General features: G+C 41.3%; 1 protein-coding gene and 1 long non-coding RNA gene across 6 annotated transcripts in view; one reads left to right on the top strand and one right to left on the bottom strand.

Annotated features, from left to right (window-relative positions):
* LOC113956815 overlaps positions 1–17,084 on the bottom strand; it is a 62,618-nt gene that overhangs the window by 5,702 nt on the left and 39,832 nt on the right. The gene's annotated exons all lie outside the window — the stretch shown is intronic.
* Positions 1–17,084, top strand: part of ADAMTS18 (ADAM metallopeptidase with thrombospondin type 1 motif 18) — a 78,813-nt gene that overhangs the window by 59,362 nt on the left and 2,367 nt on the right. For all 5 annotated transcript variants that reach the window (XM_027663741.1, XM_027663742.1, XM_027663745.1 and 2 more), the window contains 6 exons: positions 2,372–2,513; positions 3,966–4,092; positions 8,921–9,125; positions 11,551–11,742; positions 12,095–12,307; positions 13,698–13,845. In XM_027663741.1, the coding sequence (XP_027519542.1) occupies positions 2,372–2,513; positions 3,966–4,092; positions 8,921–9,125; positions 11,551–11,742; positions 12,095–12,307; positions 13,698–13,845 (1,027 nt within the window). The remainder of the gene's footprint in view (positions 1–2,371; positions 2,514–3,965; positions 4,093–8,920; positions 9,126–11,550; positions 11,743–12,094; positions 12,308–13,697; positions 13,846–17,084) is intronic.

Genomic DNA, 17,084 nt, shown 5'->3' with positions numbered 1-17,084 from the left:
AGAAGAGATGTTTTCCCTCATCTTAAGGGTCTGTTAAATCTTATAAAACATTTACATCAGATAGTGATGAATATTCAAGGGAAAAAGAAAGGTCCTGAAGAAAGTTACACTTGGGAATGGTTTGAACAGAGTACAGCAAAAAGGACACAGAACCACACATTGAGGAATGAGCCTAAAGTAAAATATAGGAGCTCTGTGATGTGCTCATTAGTGACCACCATGTGCTGGGAGTACTGAGCATGGTAGAGGGTTTCTGGGAAACCAGCAGGAGATCCAGAGATTTGGGGTGCATCCCTGCAGGGCAGTGAGAAGTTTCACAGCAGTCTCAATTCTAACTTTTCCTAATTTCAGAGTGTTCAGTTTTAATCCTGTTCTTGTAAAATAGTTGTGAGATACACCTGTGTCTGTGACTCACCCCTAAAGCAGATCTCATCGTACCATTTCTACCAAGAATTTTCAGTAAAAATAAAGAGGTCAGCAACTACTCTCAGATCTGTTTCTTCCATAATCTCACAGGTATTCTAAGGTGCTAATGAATTAAGCTTGGATGGGTGAGATGAAAATATTCACATCTAATAGTTCCATTTACTTGGGCTTGAAGGAGCTTCTAATCTGAATCCTGCCATGAGGAGACATGTACTCTTCAATTCTTTTGGAAGTATTTTGCCTTTTGCAGCCTTAATTGCTGTATTCTCAGTCTGGATCATTATTGAGGTTCTCTGATTGAAATCAAGTCTTTGGCTACTAAAAATGGAAAATACAGCATCCATTTTTCTTTCTTCTAGAAAAGTAAACAGTGTGCAGTCCAGGTCCTTCATGTGTTCAACATTATTGAGCTGGAGGTCACGTAAATTTGGTCTGAATTTTCACTGTCATGGGCAATTTCTGGTTTCCAATAGGTACATTTTCAGAATACTTTAAAACCCATGGCTAGGTTTCAAAATGTTATTATATTCCTGTGTCTCAAACAACATAAATGCAAGTTTGTTGCTTTTTTATGAAATCAGTCTATACAGAGATCAGTTCTATTTATATGGATTGCTTAAGTGCTCGGGTCAGACATCATGTGAACTTAACTTTATTAATGTTTTGAATGGCAATCATTAACATAGACTTGAATTATACTTGAAATGCTAATGCTTATCAAAAAGCATATTTAGGAACTGAGGTTAACTGCACCTGCTCTTTATGTTAGTATGACAAGATCCATAGAGCTCTGTAACTGTAAACTCTTGCAGTGTTTCTATTAAGTATGAATATAAATGCACTTTGCTGCCAAAACGTTTCTAAAATAAATGTCATTAAGTAGAAATTTCTCCCCAAATTTAGGTATGTGTCAGATGTTCGTGCATCTTGCATTGATTATAATTCAACCTTGAAATGAATACAGTGAATTTTAGAAAGTTGCCTGCATGAAAACTGCAATATAATTCACCACTAAAACAGTACACCCTTGAGAGCTGGGCTCTTGAATTGAGTGACAAAGATTGTTATTATAGTCAGTAATCACACTTTCTGTAAATTTCCTAACACATTATGCTAAAGTCATGAAGTAAAAGATTTTTCCAATCCTTTCTCCGTAGACACTCAAGGACAGGTTCTCTCCTGGACTGAAGCTTTATCAGCTTCAATCATCATGAGAAAAATACCAGCTGAGGGTCTTCCAACCAAAATTTATCTGCATAAAAAATTTTTCTGCATAGAAAAGAGTTTTTTTACAAGAAAGAAACTTCTGTTTTATACCCTCATCCTCAAGAACTGAGGAAGCCATCTCCAACCACCTCTACTCCCAACCCCATACAGCTTTACTACTGCTTTGCTTCGTGTAGTGAAATGTTTTGAGTCCTCCTTAATGGGCAAAAGCTTCTTCCTTCATACAAGGCATTGTGGAAGGATCAGCCTGGACTTTGCTTACTGAAAGAGAGGAAATGTCTCCCACCCCCAAACCCCAAATCTATCCCCTGGATAAACTCCAGCCCCTGCCAGTGGGTTCCCAGTGAGTGCAGGGACCAGCTGAGTCAGGGCCAGGAGCAGAGCACTGAGAGCTGCACGGGAGCAGCACAAATAGTGCAGTGCCAAGAGCCTTTGGGTGATATTCCATGTGTGCTGAAGGCATTGCTGCTTCACCAACCCCGTCAGGTGCCTCCTGATTTATAGGAGGACCGTGTGTTTCTGCAGCTGTAAGTCCAAGCAACACTTTGGTGTTTATTGCTTTGATGGCCAGCCTAAAAATCCTTTCACAAGCATGGTGTGTATATATATATACTGTGTTTTTGTATCATGTTTAGCTCATCTTCCTTCAGACTGACAGAATGCCGTTTTTACCCCCTCCCCCTTTTTTTTTTAACAACCCCCAAATACCCCTCTGTAGATCCTGTTACAAGGCAAAAATCCTGGGATTGCTTGGGAATATACATTTTCCAAAACCAACATTGAAAACAAGACATCTGTCAGAAAACACAGCTACTCCTGGGTGACAGTGCAGTCTGAGTGCTCAGCTACCTGTGGTGGTGGTAGGTAACTTTCCAATTGCCAAGCCTCTTCTGTTTAATTTTTTTTAAAGCATCTCAAACTCTTCAGCTGCCTTGAATTTTGCAAATGTGTACTGATACATACAGGGGCTTACAGTGAACACCTGGTCCTTATTTTTTTACCTGACAATTTAGAACACAGATGAAGTACCTTTGTACTTCCTTTATAGTAAAGAAAAAAAAAATCCATGCCAGGCTCAATTCATGTCACTATGACTCAGTCTTTTTTGTTTAGGTCAATCCATATCCATATGATAATCTTGCTGTTGAAGTAATGTGGGAATTAAATATGTGCTTTGAAATTGCAGTTGGGGAACATTGAAAGATCCTGAATAGAGGTAAATTAGGTAAAATGAGGAAAATCTATCTGTGGAGAGCAACAAAAGACTAAGATATTATCAAGACCTTCACTGAAAGTTGCACCAAATCTTCTCACTGTTTAGTTACCAATATTTAAATGCTACCAGGTCACAGTCTGAAATTCTATATAAGCTAAGGAGTTCTTATTGCCATGTTCCTCTTGCTTTGCACAGACCATCTATTTGTTTTTTCTGAATCCTGGATGTTCTGTCAGTGAAAGTAATTCTGGAGTGTAATGAAAGCAGAAAACTGGCATGTGGGAAGTCTTTAATACCAGAGAACAGGACTGGGTAATGAAGGAAATGCCACATTGTGCTCCTGTATTGGCAAAATAGTCCATCCAGGTGAAACTCAGGAATATCTTGCCAGAGTGTTGTCAGACTTCACAGCATCTCAGTAAACAGTTCATGGAAGAAAGAGTCACCAGGAGCGCTGCAGCCCTAAAATGTGACAGCTGTATTTTTTTCCTTCCCTTTAAAAAGTTGCAGCATGAATATAAAAATGATGGAAACAACTGTGCTTCCAAATTTGACTCACTGTGCCAAATGAACCATGTGTGAGGTGAATGATAGATCTCAGTTAAAAGATAAATCTAGAAAATCACTTCATCTCTTAAGGCATTTGCAGTCTTCTCTGTAACCTGTCCTGATGCTGACACTAGATTGAGTGTAGGTACAGGAACCTGCAGAATTCTGGAGTCTGTAAACATATACTGTAAAAAATGTGCAGAATGTCTATTTGCAGTTTGCAAGTGCATGAGGAGGGCTCTAAACAAGCCCTGCTAATGTCTGCAGAGAATTAAGATTTGAAGAATCACTAACTTTTACTGGGGGAAGATTCTGCAAATATGCTGCTTATAACTCAAATTTTCATCTGACTGCAATAGTACAGAGAAGGAAATCAATGTTAAAAACATGTTGCTAGATGAAACCCTGTTTTATTTAGTTCAAGTCAGTGGAGTTGTACCAAGGATGAGCTTGGGCTTGTTTAACTAAAATTGTTGCCTACTACTTTTTCTCTTCCATTTTGAATAAATGTTTACTGTAGTGTAATTTTTTTCGAATGCTTCCCCAGGACACATTACAGCAAAAGCAATTTGTTTGGAAGATCATCGTGTACGAGTCAACACCTCCCTTTGCGGCCCGAGGATGAAGCCCTTGACTGAAACAAAACTATGCAACACCAATCCATGCCCAGCATAGTAAGTTCTCTGTGTTTTTGTACCTGCTGGCTGTGCCTTGTGCCAGGCACATGGAATTGTTTCCCTGCGAGATGAACCCCTTTGTGTTCTGTAACGTGAACCAGGGATTGTTTAAAGATGTGAGTGGTGTGGCTGCTGCCCAAGGATAACAGTGTCGGTGTGTCTGATGTCTGAGCAGGGCCTGCTGAGCTCTGTCACCGTGCTGGGGTGAGCCCTGTGACACAGAGCAAATCCAGCTCGCTCACAGGCCTCCTCTGCCACCTTTACTCATCTTGAATCACTAAGCCCATTTCCTGAGTAAAGTGCTACTCCCTGTGTGCAAGCCTGGCCCCCACAACTCACATTCCACATGTTAGATTAGGTTAAAAGAGTCTTGTGAAGTGTAATTAGTGATTTTTGGGCAAAATGCCCCACGGAGTATTGTGATACCAAGAAGAGGACTATCTAAACCAAACAAATTGTCAGCAATGCTCCTGGTGCCCACAGAAATAAATATGAAGGCACTGCCTATGTGAACAACCCTATTTTCTAAAAGAAAGGTGAGATGCAAAGGAAGACATTGACATATAGATAAGCACTTAGAATCCAGCTGGTCTAAATCAATTTAAAAACCAAGGGAGTTGCACTGATTTATAGTAGCTGTAGTAGGGGTCCTTTTGAAAAAAAAAATGTCGTGTGCTTATATAATTAACCACAGTATTATGTGGCTTAGAGTATAAATAGGTAGATTGGGATATAAATGGCCATCTTTCTTCTGCTTTTTATTCACCTTTGGATTCCTGACTTTGCAACCTTTGCATTATTTTAATTTTATACTAAAGATCACAAAAGCTGTACTATGTTGGACAAGACATTTGGACTCCAGAACAGGAGATTTTCTAAACTGATATCTTGAAAAAATTGAGAGTGTTTCAGTCAGTGGGAAATAAATAGATTTGAAGATGCACCGAAGCAGAAGAAATGGAGGAAGGGTCTAGACCTGTTGTAATCTGCTGGTTTTGCTCTCCAGTGATGAAAGCAATGGGGCAGTAAAAGCAGTTGGCTAAGCCCATACTTCATAAAATAACACATTTAATGAAGTTTAATAGAAAGCAGTCCTCTTCTCCCCCAGTCCAGAAGAGGATGATGGGGCAAAGCAAAAAGATGCATATGTTCTGCAGTGACTTTGTTTTTATTTAAAAATCCATAGTTTGCAATATGTTGAACATACTAAAAAATAGTCCAGTAATAGTTTGGAATTTCCTGCAGAATTTAATGATTACAGCAGAGTACACAAAACCCAAATGGCAAATTATACACTCTGACCACAAAACGACAGAGATAAGGTTTAAATAATGGTAACATGTGACATGAGAGCCCCGTGTTCCTGCTTCAGCAGTTTCTTTACATTGCGTTTAGCCACATGATTTTCTCAATACCAATTTTAAGTAATCTTTGTAGCCAAACCCAGTCTTTTCATATGCAACTTATCTTCTGCCAGAACTATTTTTATCCAATGAACTTAGTATTGTGCCCACAGAAATGTATTGTCTGTGATGTCCTCAGGAGTGTTTTTAAGCTCTTTATGCCTACCTTCATTTTGATGTGGCATCATTATGCTATAAAGCTCCACCCAAATCACATTAACTTCTACTGACCACACACAAAATTTCCATTTCTATTAACCTGAGATCCTGATGTACTTTGAACATCAACTGATATACCTATCAGTGAAACTGCTGAATATCCCTTTTGACACACAGTGCAGTGTTTTCATGATGAAATTGCAGCTATTGTATAATTTACTATTTAAAATACATTTAATGACTTGAACCCTAAAAAGAGTACAAAAAGAAAAGATGTAAAAGCCCCAAGCACCTCTAGGGAAAAACAGTTCAACTCACTAATTAATTATTCTTAAAATCCTTAGGATATATTAATGCGTGGAGGATCTACATGTAGGATCATGCCTTAAATTAACACATTGCCATTCAGCTGAGTGAAACTATGCCAGAATCTCTCTGCTGAGGAATCTGCCCAGAAAGTCATAGCATGGAATATTTCCCATAAACCTGAGACTGCCAACAGAAAAAAAAAAAAGTAGGATTAATTAATAAATCACATGGAGGAATGCTTAATAGCCAGCACATAACACAAACCCAAGTACAGCAGACAACAGGCGAGGGAAGGAGGTGACTAACAGATGAGATACAAGTGTGTCAGTTTTGGGACATAAAAGAGGCTCCAGACTTGTGAAGGTCAGTGAGGAATAATTGTTGCATAAGAACAAAGGCTTATTAGTCTGAGTGAGACCAAACTACTGTCCCAACAGTAAGAACACAGAGAGGCACCAGCACTGCACACTGTTGTTGTTGTTGGGTTTCAGAGCTGCCAAACCTGGTCATAATTATTTAGTTATTTGAGCTAATGAAAGATACTCTTGGATCACAGCCCAGATAATCTTGGAAAATGGCAGTTTACTAGAGGACATTAAAGTAGGTTTACTGCCCGCTCCTCTGTGAAGAAGGGAACTTTCTGAGCAGTTATGGTGAATAAACTCTTAAAGTGAACTCTTTTGGTTTGTCTACCAGTCACCGTTGTCAGAAACATCAAGGCAAACTAATTAAAAGCTGTAAAATGGATTAAAACTCTTTTCCCAGAAGTTTGTAGTGAAATGGTCCAAATATTTATAAATCAGACAAAAAGGAAACTTCTGATGTGTTTCTGGAATTACATAACTACTGACTTTTCACATTAATATTTCTTTGTCCTTAAATTAGTGCCTTTTATATTTTCCCTATTTTGGCAGTTACAGGAGTTGTTAGACTCTGAGAACTGGGATTTCTTCTATTCCCAGAGGGATTTTGCAAAAATAGGCTTTTTATGCATTTTCTACTACTTAAAATTAGCTTTGTTTTCAGGCAGATGTGAACAGACAGACAAGTGGGATGCTGTGCATCTTTCACACAGGAAATAAAAAGCTTTCTTATCATTAAAACTGTATGTAAGCAGCTATTCCAATGGTCACAGGACTGATGTTGTGAGAAACTGTGGAAGCAGGATGGGCCAAATGGTCAGATTTGAGACAAGAACCTTTCTGTGAAATAAAAAATTAAAAATTTGTAAAACTTTTCTAAAATCCTCAGTTTAATTTCAGTGCTGGGTCTTTGAATAAGATTTCTCAATGAGTAATGGCTTAGTCATTCAGAATTTCCTCTGTTTCTTCACTTCTGTTTTCCTATCTAGCTGTTATTTATGGTCTTACGTTGGAAGCCTTCGAGGACGAAGACACTTGGTCGAATGTTTCCAAAGTGTTCCACAACGGCTGGGGACCCACTCAGGGCTTCAAGAATAGAAATACTGAACAGTTCTTGGCATTCCAAAACTGAACTTACCCCAAACAACTGGCAGTAACTCCTCAGACTTTGTGTCACTTCAGGGACATGACGTGTAGCTGCAGCATGTCTGTGCCTTGAGCGCAGATTTGCCCAACAGCTTGTGCTGGTTAAATTTCGTCTGTTTTATTTAGATTCTGCATTGTCTGTCTGCCAGATTTATTAGTCTGAGGACATTTAAGTCATAGATTCATAGAATCCCTGAACGGTTTGGGTTGGAAGGGACCCCAAAACTCATCTCATTTCACCCCCTGCCATGGGCAGGGACACCTTCCACTAGCCCAGGTTGCTCCAAGCCCCGTCCAACCTGGCCTTGGACACTTCCAGGGATGGGGCAGCCACAGCTTCTCTGGGCAACCTGTGCCAGGGCCTCCCCAGCCTCACAGGGAAGAATTATTCCTAATATCTAATCTAAACCTTCCCTTCTTCAGCTCAAAGCCATTCTCCTTTGTCCTTGTGCTTGTCCTTGTGAAAAGTCCTTCTCCATATTTCCTGCAGGCTCCCTTCAGGCACTGTGAGGGCATAATTAGGTCACCCCTGAGCCTTCTCTTTTCCAGGCTGAGGAACCCCAACTCTCTCAGCCTTTCAGAGCCCTTTCAAATCCTCATGACACTGGTGACAGGACTACTGCTTTTAGCAAGCAAGTTCTTTATGGTGAATATAGACTGGTAGGGTTTGACAGAAATACCTTCATGTTTGTCTCCCTGGGTGAGTGTATCTAAGCACAGACCTGGTAGGTACATGCTCAGCTAAACTGGCCTTTCTTTCCTTTTCATGCCAACTTTTCCTTACATCAGCTTAGGTGAATCTTCCTCCCTCATCCTGTCTTCTGAGAGAGATGTAAAAAGGAAAAGTCATAACAACAAAGGGCACAACTTTCTAATAATCAAACCTTATCTCTTTACAGAACTCTCTCCATCTATTTGTCTTCTTCCTTTGGCCTCTGTTAGTCTGTGTCTCTTCAGCAGCTACAGTGACAAAAGGGATCATCCATTTCTAAATAATCTATTTAGAAAACATTTTTCTTTTCCTGTGTGAGATGTTTTAATGAACAGCATAGACAGGGTTAAAAAGGAATGGTGATTTGTTAACCAGACCCTTATATTTTCTAAATACTCCACCAGCCTCAACGGCAGCGTCTCTCTCAGTCCCTGTGGAATTCCAGATTCCAAGTCAGATTGATAGGCAAGCTGGTTCTAGTAGATGAGAACTGTAAATAAGCAGTACTTGTTTTTCTAGTTATGTGACTTACATTTTATCCCTAGCAAAATGTTCCATGCTTTGAAGGTAGATAATGTAACTACAGCTCTCTGATTGCTTGAGCAGATATCAGTCCATCAGGAGATCGGCTGAGCAGGGTCCCTGAATAATTCACATTTGATAGGTGGCTCGTGTATTGATTTTATAAAGCTAATTGCACTCCTGTGTTTCTAACATGCCTTTCCTCCTCTAAGCTGGTCAGCAGGTGAGTGGAGCACATGCAGCAAGTCTTGTGGAGGAGGGCAGCAGAGTCGCCTCATTCAGTGTGTCCAGAAAAGGGCTTTCCAAAGAGAGGAGGTCGTGGCCCATTCCCTGTGTCCTGTCAGCACCCCCCCACAGGTGCAGATGTGCAATAGTCAGGACTGCCCACCAGAATGGAGCCCTGGCCCGTGGTCTCAGGTAATTTGGAGAAATCTTAGTCTGCTGGCATAATGAAAACATTGCAAAAAACTCTCCTCAAAAAAGAAAAATAGTGCACACTCTGTGGAGTTCAGTGTTTTGCAAGTGTCTTCATTCATGAAGAGAATATGTAAACCATGTATGTATAAACATGTAAACTATATATGCTTTGTAACCAGCCTTCAGCAGTGCTCAGACAGGAGGGCTTGCCAGGAGCAGACAGGTGGTGTTCTTTTAGGTGGTGCACATAAATGGATAGATAATTCTTTCTGATTTCGTAACTTAAGGCTCTATGAATTCTTCAAACCATTAACCCCCTCTGAGATTACTTCCCAAGCAATATTAAGTTCTCTCAGAGGTGACAGGCAGTCAAGGAATGAAGAAGTATTTGGGCTTAGAGTTACACACATGTATATGGATTGTGGGTTGATAAATTTGTGATTTACATGTTCACTAATGACTTCTGTACTTTTGCCACTGTTAGAGCAGCTACTCTACTGCCAGCAGTGCTGCTGCAGATACTGCCATGAGGAGCATGAGGCCTGTGGACAGATTCTGTGTGTACACACCCTGCTTTACACACCTGAGAGGTCCCTGACATTGAACCACCTGAGCTAAAAAACACACAGATGCTCACAAAAAACTCAACTCTGCTCCATCTTTCACTGCTGTTGGTGCTGTTGTGAATGGTTAATGTAAGGATAAGCAAAGTAATGAGAAATCTGGGATTTAAAGGAGAGCTGGCAGTACACTTCTATCAAAAGGATTCGAGATGGATTTAAATTTATTGAAAAATGTATTACTTATGTGTTCTGTTCTTGGCACTGTTACTCTTAAGGTGTTCAAGAACACCTTGACCTCAGCATTCCCAGCTGAGAAGCACAGACTGCCTCTCCAGGGCAGTGCCCTGGAATGTGACAGACAAGTAACCACTCAGTAGTCCATTGAAACAGAGTTTTAACAATCCAAAAGGAGTTTCTTACAGTGTATCTGGAGGAAACCTGAGTGCGGCAGGAGATTGTAAAAACCAGATCTTCAAACACATTCACACATTCAGACTTTACTCCTCTAAAATAAAAAAATGACAATTAAGAAAAATCCATTTTCCTCTTCTTTAAGAGGTGTAGAGATTTAAGTTTACAAGTCCTGCTGAAATGTAGTTTAACAGGCCTATTGAACAAGTTAGTAAAGATTTTAAGATTCAGCTGAAAACTGTTAGATCACAAGTTCAAAGGAGTTAAGAGGAAAAAGTGCAAAATCATAGAATCACAAAATGTTTGAGTTGGAAGGGACCTTAAAGCTCATCTCATTCCACCCCCCTACCATGGGCAAGGACACCTTCCACCATACCAGATTACTCCAAGCCCCCTCCAACCTGGCCTTGGACACTTCCAGGGATGGGGCAGCCACAGCTGCTTTGGGCAACCTGTGCCAGGGCCTCCCCACCCTCACAGGGAAGGATTTCTTCCTAATATCTAATCTAAACCCAGGCTCTCTACACAAATCAGTGTCATTTTAAATGAAAAGAACTTTTTTGTTTGTTTGGCAAAGGATTAAAACCACAGATTTTCAACATGCAGGTATTTCTGTTACATCCTCAACACAACTGTGCTTTCATGAAATCTTTTAAAAGCACTTGTAATTTGATACAAGTAGTGATTCTGCCTTGGAACATGCCCCATAATTATTAGTAGAAAGAAGAACAATTAGAAGAGGATGCAAGAAAGTAGGAAGCTGACAGTGTTTATTCCTGGCTCATTCAGGCATTTTGTTGTATGCTAAGGCAGTGAAAGCTGCAGAATGCCTGTTCCACTGAGCTGCAGTTCAGCAATGCTTATTTATTCACTGGTGGCTTGTCCTAAGCTGCAGTTGGCAATTAAAACATCTTTGGTGTAACTCCTTAACCACTGTCTGTATCAGATTCTGTCTTGTGGGGAGATCCACTCGGTGAAGGAGTTATGTATCGATCCCCTGGGTAGTTTTTTCTGCCTCTATCTCATCCCTCTAGGCCAAGGTGAGGACAAAATAACAAATAGCTGAGAGCATCTTGCCATGGGAGATTCTGCCATGGGAGGTTAGGACCAGCTTTCAGCTGTGCTGAGCAGGGAGAAAGCACTTTGCTCACAAAAGCATTTTACTCACAAGTCCAACTTACCTCATCTACGGAAAAGAGATATTACTCATATCTCTTCTATATGGGGGCTGTGAGAGTTCACAGCTTACATTAAGAGAGCACTTACAGCAACATTTTAGAAGTGACATACAGATGTTACTGTTACTTAGGTACCACTAGAATTTCAAGTTTGCTTATACACAATAGCAGCTACACAGCATGTCAGCCATGACTTCTACATTCTGCTGTAAAATACAAATAATGCCAATTTTCATTTCCTCTGCTTCAACTGAGTGTTTCTTTCCATCACAGTGCTCCAAGACTTGTGGGAGAGGTCTTAAGAAACGGGATGTCTACTGCAAAAGTACTGGTTCTCCCAAGGTGAAAATCTTGCCTGAAAGTATGTGCAGCAGAGACCACAGACCTGAATCCCAGCAGACCTGTGTGCTAGGACGCTGTCCCAAAAATGACCGGCTCCAGTGGGTGATTTCTTCCTGGAGTGAGGTAAAGTGGTGCAGTTGCATGGCTCACTGCCTGCCTTTCTGCTCTTGGAAATGCTGACTCAGGGACACACACGAGCCATGGGGAGGACAGAAAGCTGAACTGTCATTTGAAAATCAGGTGTTCTAGGCAAGCCACCACAAAGCAGAGATTTAGTTAGATGTACCCTGCTGTCTTTGTTATTCAGGACTTTCACTGACTTGGATTAGTATTTCAGTTTTCACATTATTGAGCATGGTCTTTGTGTGTTTAGTTCTACAATGCTTTTATAATGCACACTTTGAGTTCTCTTGCACAATTCCCCTTTATCTGACCGTGTTTCTGTAGATGTAAGAGGTGTGTTTTGCCTCTGCAGTGCTCAGCCTCCTGCGGCCCAGGCGTGCAAAGGCGAGAACTCAAATGTGGTGAGAAAAGCATCCATGGGAAACTGCTCACCTTCCCTCAGAGGAGATGCAGAAACCTCAAGAAACCAAACACCAAGCTGGAGGAACCTTGTAACAAGGGAGCCTGTCCATCACAGACATTGTATAACATGGTGTCTGGCTGGTATTCCTCACCCTGGCAGCAGGTAGGAATGGGAAGCTCTCTCGCCTCTCTCCCTGTCCTGGCTATTGCTCTTTCAGCACTATTTCATGTCTTGGCTCTAAGGAATTTGCAGAAGGACCAAGTTTCTCTGTACAGTAGCTCAAGTCACGTCCCCTGGTGCTCTTCCCTGCACAGCTCTGCAGAACAGCACAACTGCAGTGTGACTGCTGCCTCCTGGGCAGTGCATGCCCTGGAATGCAGGTGAGGTGTCTGTGCTGGGTTTGGAGAGCACCACACTCCATCATATCCCACAGAAGGCACACTGGCTGGAGTGGCACAAACAGCTGGTGGCTGTAAAATGCTGACAGCCATGCCACTGTGACCACGGCAGGGTGAGCCCAGGCTGCCCAGATTAAAGCCAGCTCCAGCCTTACATTCTGCTGGAGTCAAAAGTCCAGTGGTACATTGGAGCCATCCCCAGTACTAACAGTTCCCAGGTGTCTCCTGCACGTAGCCATTCCCTAAAGAAGGCCACACCACTCAGCCACTGAAACATGATGCAGCTGGTCCACATCCATCATGTACTTTGGTGCAGCTCATTTCTTTGTCCTGAAACTGAAGAATGTCACCTAAAAATGTTATTCGTGCTTGAGAGGCATTACATTCCACACTCATTTTCCAACACTTTCTTCTCCATCTTCTTCAAAGTGCACTGTGGTTGAACTACTGCATATCTCTGTGCACAATGTATTTGAGCATCTGCACAGATTGCCTGGAATTCCCTAAATACTATGATTAATTGTGGGATCAGTCTGTATTTGTTTCTACATTCTTGCAAACAAGCTTCTGTATTTCTGGAACTTATCTACTTCATGAGTCATATATCAAAGAGACACACACTCATTTAATAATATTTACATGAAACAATGTATGCCTGACAATTGCAATCAGATGAAAATGATCACATTTATCTTAAAGACAACTTTTCATGAAACACATACAAGTAAAAGGCTTATTAATGTTAAAATACTTCATAGCTCTTCCTGCAAATGCATAGTGGTTTTCCCCAGATATTGCCATAATTATTGTTCCAATGGGAGTTTTATCTCTGTTAAGGCAGCAGGATTGGGCCCAGAGGCCCAGAGATCAAAAGAAATCAGGGCAGACAGTCAGGAATAGGTTTTCTAAAATGTTCAGTTTCTGTCTCAATGCCTAAGTAAGGAACCAGATTTTCAGCTGAGTCCTTAAATAACCAAAAGACACACACGTCTCTGAAAAGTTGGTCCTGGTGGGGGTTACTGAACAGCGACACATCCGATCCTGGCCTTTCTTGCTTTGAAAGTCTCATCCAAAGCCCTTGAAACTCCCCACTTTGGCTTTCATGGGCTTCCAGAGTCTCTGCAATGAAAGACAGCTTTTCCTTTTCTCCTCAGTGCACAGTGACCTGTGGAGGGGGAGTGCAGACCCGGAGTGTGCAGTGCCTGCGCCAGGGGAGACCAGCGTCTGGGTGCCTGCCCCACCAGAAACCAGCTGTCCTGAGAGCTTGCAACACCAACTTCTGCCCAGTCCCCGTGAAAAGAGGTAAAACTCGGCTTTACATGCTGCAGTAGAGTTGTTTCCTTAGAATTCTGTAGCCAGCAAAGCCCACCTTTTCATTGCACTCACTGATTTGGCATGTTCCTTCATAAATGATTTTTTCCCAGGCTTCCAGATTGACAGTAACTGTCTGATACTACAGCATCTCTCTTCTCAAAGTGAGCTCTCTTAAAGCAAACTTAAGAGTATGACTGACACAGGAGATTTTAAAACCAGTATGTGAAATAGTTATGCTGTTTGGTTCTGAGCAGCATCTTTATACTCTCTTGTTGAATAACAGAAGCATCCTATGCTGGTACTGCTTTGTGATTAATAATAGCAACTCTGGAGCTAAGCAATAAGAATTTGCCATTTACTTTTAGTCTTCTGAAGTCAGACCAAGCTTCAGATTGCACCCAGATCCTGGGACTCCACAAATGTTTTATCTAGAATGTCCTTGAGACGTGCAGTCAGGGAACATGAATCTCCCCAGCTTTATGTCTACTGTATCCCTCTCTGCCTCTTCAATGTGAGGAGCAGGGAATGATGGAGGAGGAATTCTCTCAGCACCATCACAGACAGAGAGTGGTGCATTACCCTGTCCCATATATTTGGTTACAGGATGGTCACTGTTCATGACTCCTTCCTAACTATGTGAAAAAACCTCATGGAGGTTCAGGTTTGTCCCACATAACACTGGTTATCTAGGTATGCTAAAGCACATTAAACATTAGCTTTCAAAATACTGCACATTAATTGACTTGTTACCATTTTAAAACTGGGAGCTGAAAGTAACCTCTATAAAACCCAAGCTGGATTGCAAGAGGAAGGTGGTAATGGAATTGGGAGCAGAGGTCAAGCTCTGGCCCTGCATCTTGTAAACTGACATTAGCCAACCACCCCCAATGTCTGCCCCAATTCCTGGCATTCCCTGTGCACAGAAACCCTGTGAAGCCCAGGGAGATCCTAACCATTCTACTGCATCAGCTCAAGACATGCAGAGTATCAAGCTGATCTATCAGGGGACCTTAATCCAAACAAGGCTATAGAGATGAAATGGTCCTAAAAGGGATAAGAAATAGTTCTGCTGTTTTTATCAGTAAATGTTCCTAACACTTCAAATTAACCTTCCTAAAAGGTTCTGCTGTACTTTGGAGTTCCTGTATAACTCCCTTTTCTGTTACATAGCAAGGACTTTTCTTTCACCCCTGTTTTCCCCTGCTATATTTCATGTTTGAAGTACTGTCTGTTATTAATTTTGGCCTTGGCCTGTTTCTCTCTCTCCTCACATCTGCAGGAGCCCTTTCCCCTTTATTATACCTGGGTCGTCAGGCTCTAGAGATCAATTATCTCCTCACTGCTCTCTAACTTTCTGTCTAAACCAGCAGAAAGAGAGGAAACCAGCTGTGCTGGAATCACATTGAAGCAAATCAGTCTCTATTATCAGCCATGCAGCTCCAGCTCAGTGATCACAGGCAAGAAATTAATGTTTCAGGGAGAGTTTGCACTTTCCTCGACAAACCGGGTCATTTCCACCCCTCTGCTAAATGCAATTAGGGTCACTGTGACTCCTAGTAAATCCAACTGCTTAAATGAATGAAAATCTGAACAACGTTTAAATACTTGGGTAAATAGAAATAAGGGACTGACAGCCTGATCCCCATCCACTGAATTTTGTGGGACTCTTTGTGTTCCTTCCAACAGTCCTTGGATTAGGTCCCAAGTGTAAAGTTTTCAGCCATACCTCTGTAATATTAACACTGCCCTCTGATCTTCAAAGTGAGAATAAAGATTTATTAATGTTGCCTCCTCCTCATACATTTTTTTTCAAAGAGTAATTTGTAATTTTTTAAAAATTTACCCTTTCATGGCAGGAGAGCTTCTTCTGTCTTACTTAGAACAGCTTTCCTTCCTCTGTGTGGTGTGTGCTTTTCACTCTTGTCTGTTTTGGTTCCTCCCAGATTCTGTCTGGTGACAGCAGGGGAAGGAACGGGAAGGTTGGTGCTGAACTCCAGCTGCATCCCTCCTAACATTCCATGCAGAATGGAAAGGCAGTGCTGTGGAGTGCAAAGGCTGCAGTTCAGTACTGAGCTCCCCACTTCCTGGACAAGTGTTTGTTCAAGAACAGTGTTTTCTTTCCCTACCATTAGAATTTTTCAGACAGGCTTATGTTTTTAAAAGCTGAGAAAAAATGGCATATTTAAAAAAAAAAAAAAGAAATAATTTTCCTATTAATTCAAATTTGAGAGTGATAAAGGCATACAAAAAAAAAAATAACCTTTGCCATGATGTAAAAGGGAATTAAAAAAAAGCAGTGGTGATGAATCCAAAGAAGTTCCTATAGAGAGATGGAGATGATTCCTGGTCCAGGGAACATGAAGAAGTTGTCTGTGCCATGTGAGGGAGCATTTATCTGCTGTGACTCAGCTTAGCTGATCTGAGAATAGAGACAGTGCTGGCTAGATTTTATTTCAGTCTCCTTGTAAATTCCTTTTATTGACCATGTAAACAGTAGTTTTGAGAGTTGAATGAAATCTTTTCCCATGCTCACAGGAGATTTCAGTTTAGCTATAAATTTTGCTGAAGCTCATTGAGTCCTATTGCTCTCTCAGACACAGTGAATTTGTTTATAAATCATCCATATGAATCATTACTCTGCTCATTTAAAGAAACATAAAGCATCCTCTACAAAACTGGAGAGAGGAGCAGCTCCGAAATGTTTTTAAAGCAGCAGAGCTGTGTGTATAAATGATCTGTACAGAAATTGAAGAGAAATAAGATCTTAATTGAAAAATACGATTTACCTCTATTTGTAATTAAAGGCTTTTCAGAACTAAACACTGTCTCTTTTCTCATTGCACTTAATTAAGATTTCACCAGCAGGGCATAGTCCTAAAAGCCTGATTCATGGCACGTAGCTGAGGAAAGAGATTTCTGAGGTTCTCTGCAGAGCAGAATGGAGAGAAAGAAGTGCCTGTAGAAAGTGCTGGGACACAGACAGGGAGCAGAGCACTCTGTGCCCACATGTGCTCAGAGCAGGGCTCAGGCACTCCCATTTCCATGTGTTTGTGTGGACACCCACTCACACTCGGAGCTGACACTACTTTGAGGTGCAGGTAAACTCCGTGTGATGGGGGGTGGCAAGAAGCAGTTGGCATCAAGTGTAGAGCAGGCTCATATGTGGAAGTACCTGGCTTTAGAACAACATTTGTAATCAGAGGTGTAAACACAGATAAGTTTTTCTA

Source organism: Corapipo altera, unplaced genomic scaffold (assembly GCF_003945725.1).
Source record: "Corapipo altera isolate COAL_440 unplaced genomic scaffold, ASM394572v1 140b, whole genome shotgun sequence".
Classification (NCBI taxonomy): domain Eukaryota; kingdom Metazoa; phylum Chordata; class Aves; order Passeriformes; family Pipridae; genus Corapipo; species Corapipo altera.
Note: the sequence above shows the minus strand (reverse complement) of the source record. Positions and strands in the feature narration are given on the sequence as shown.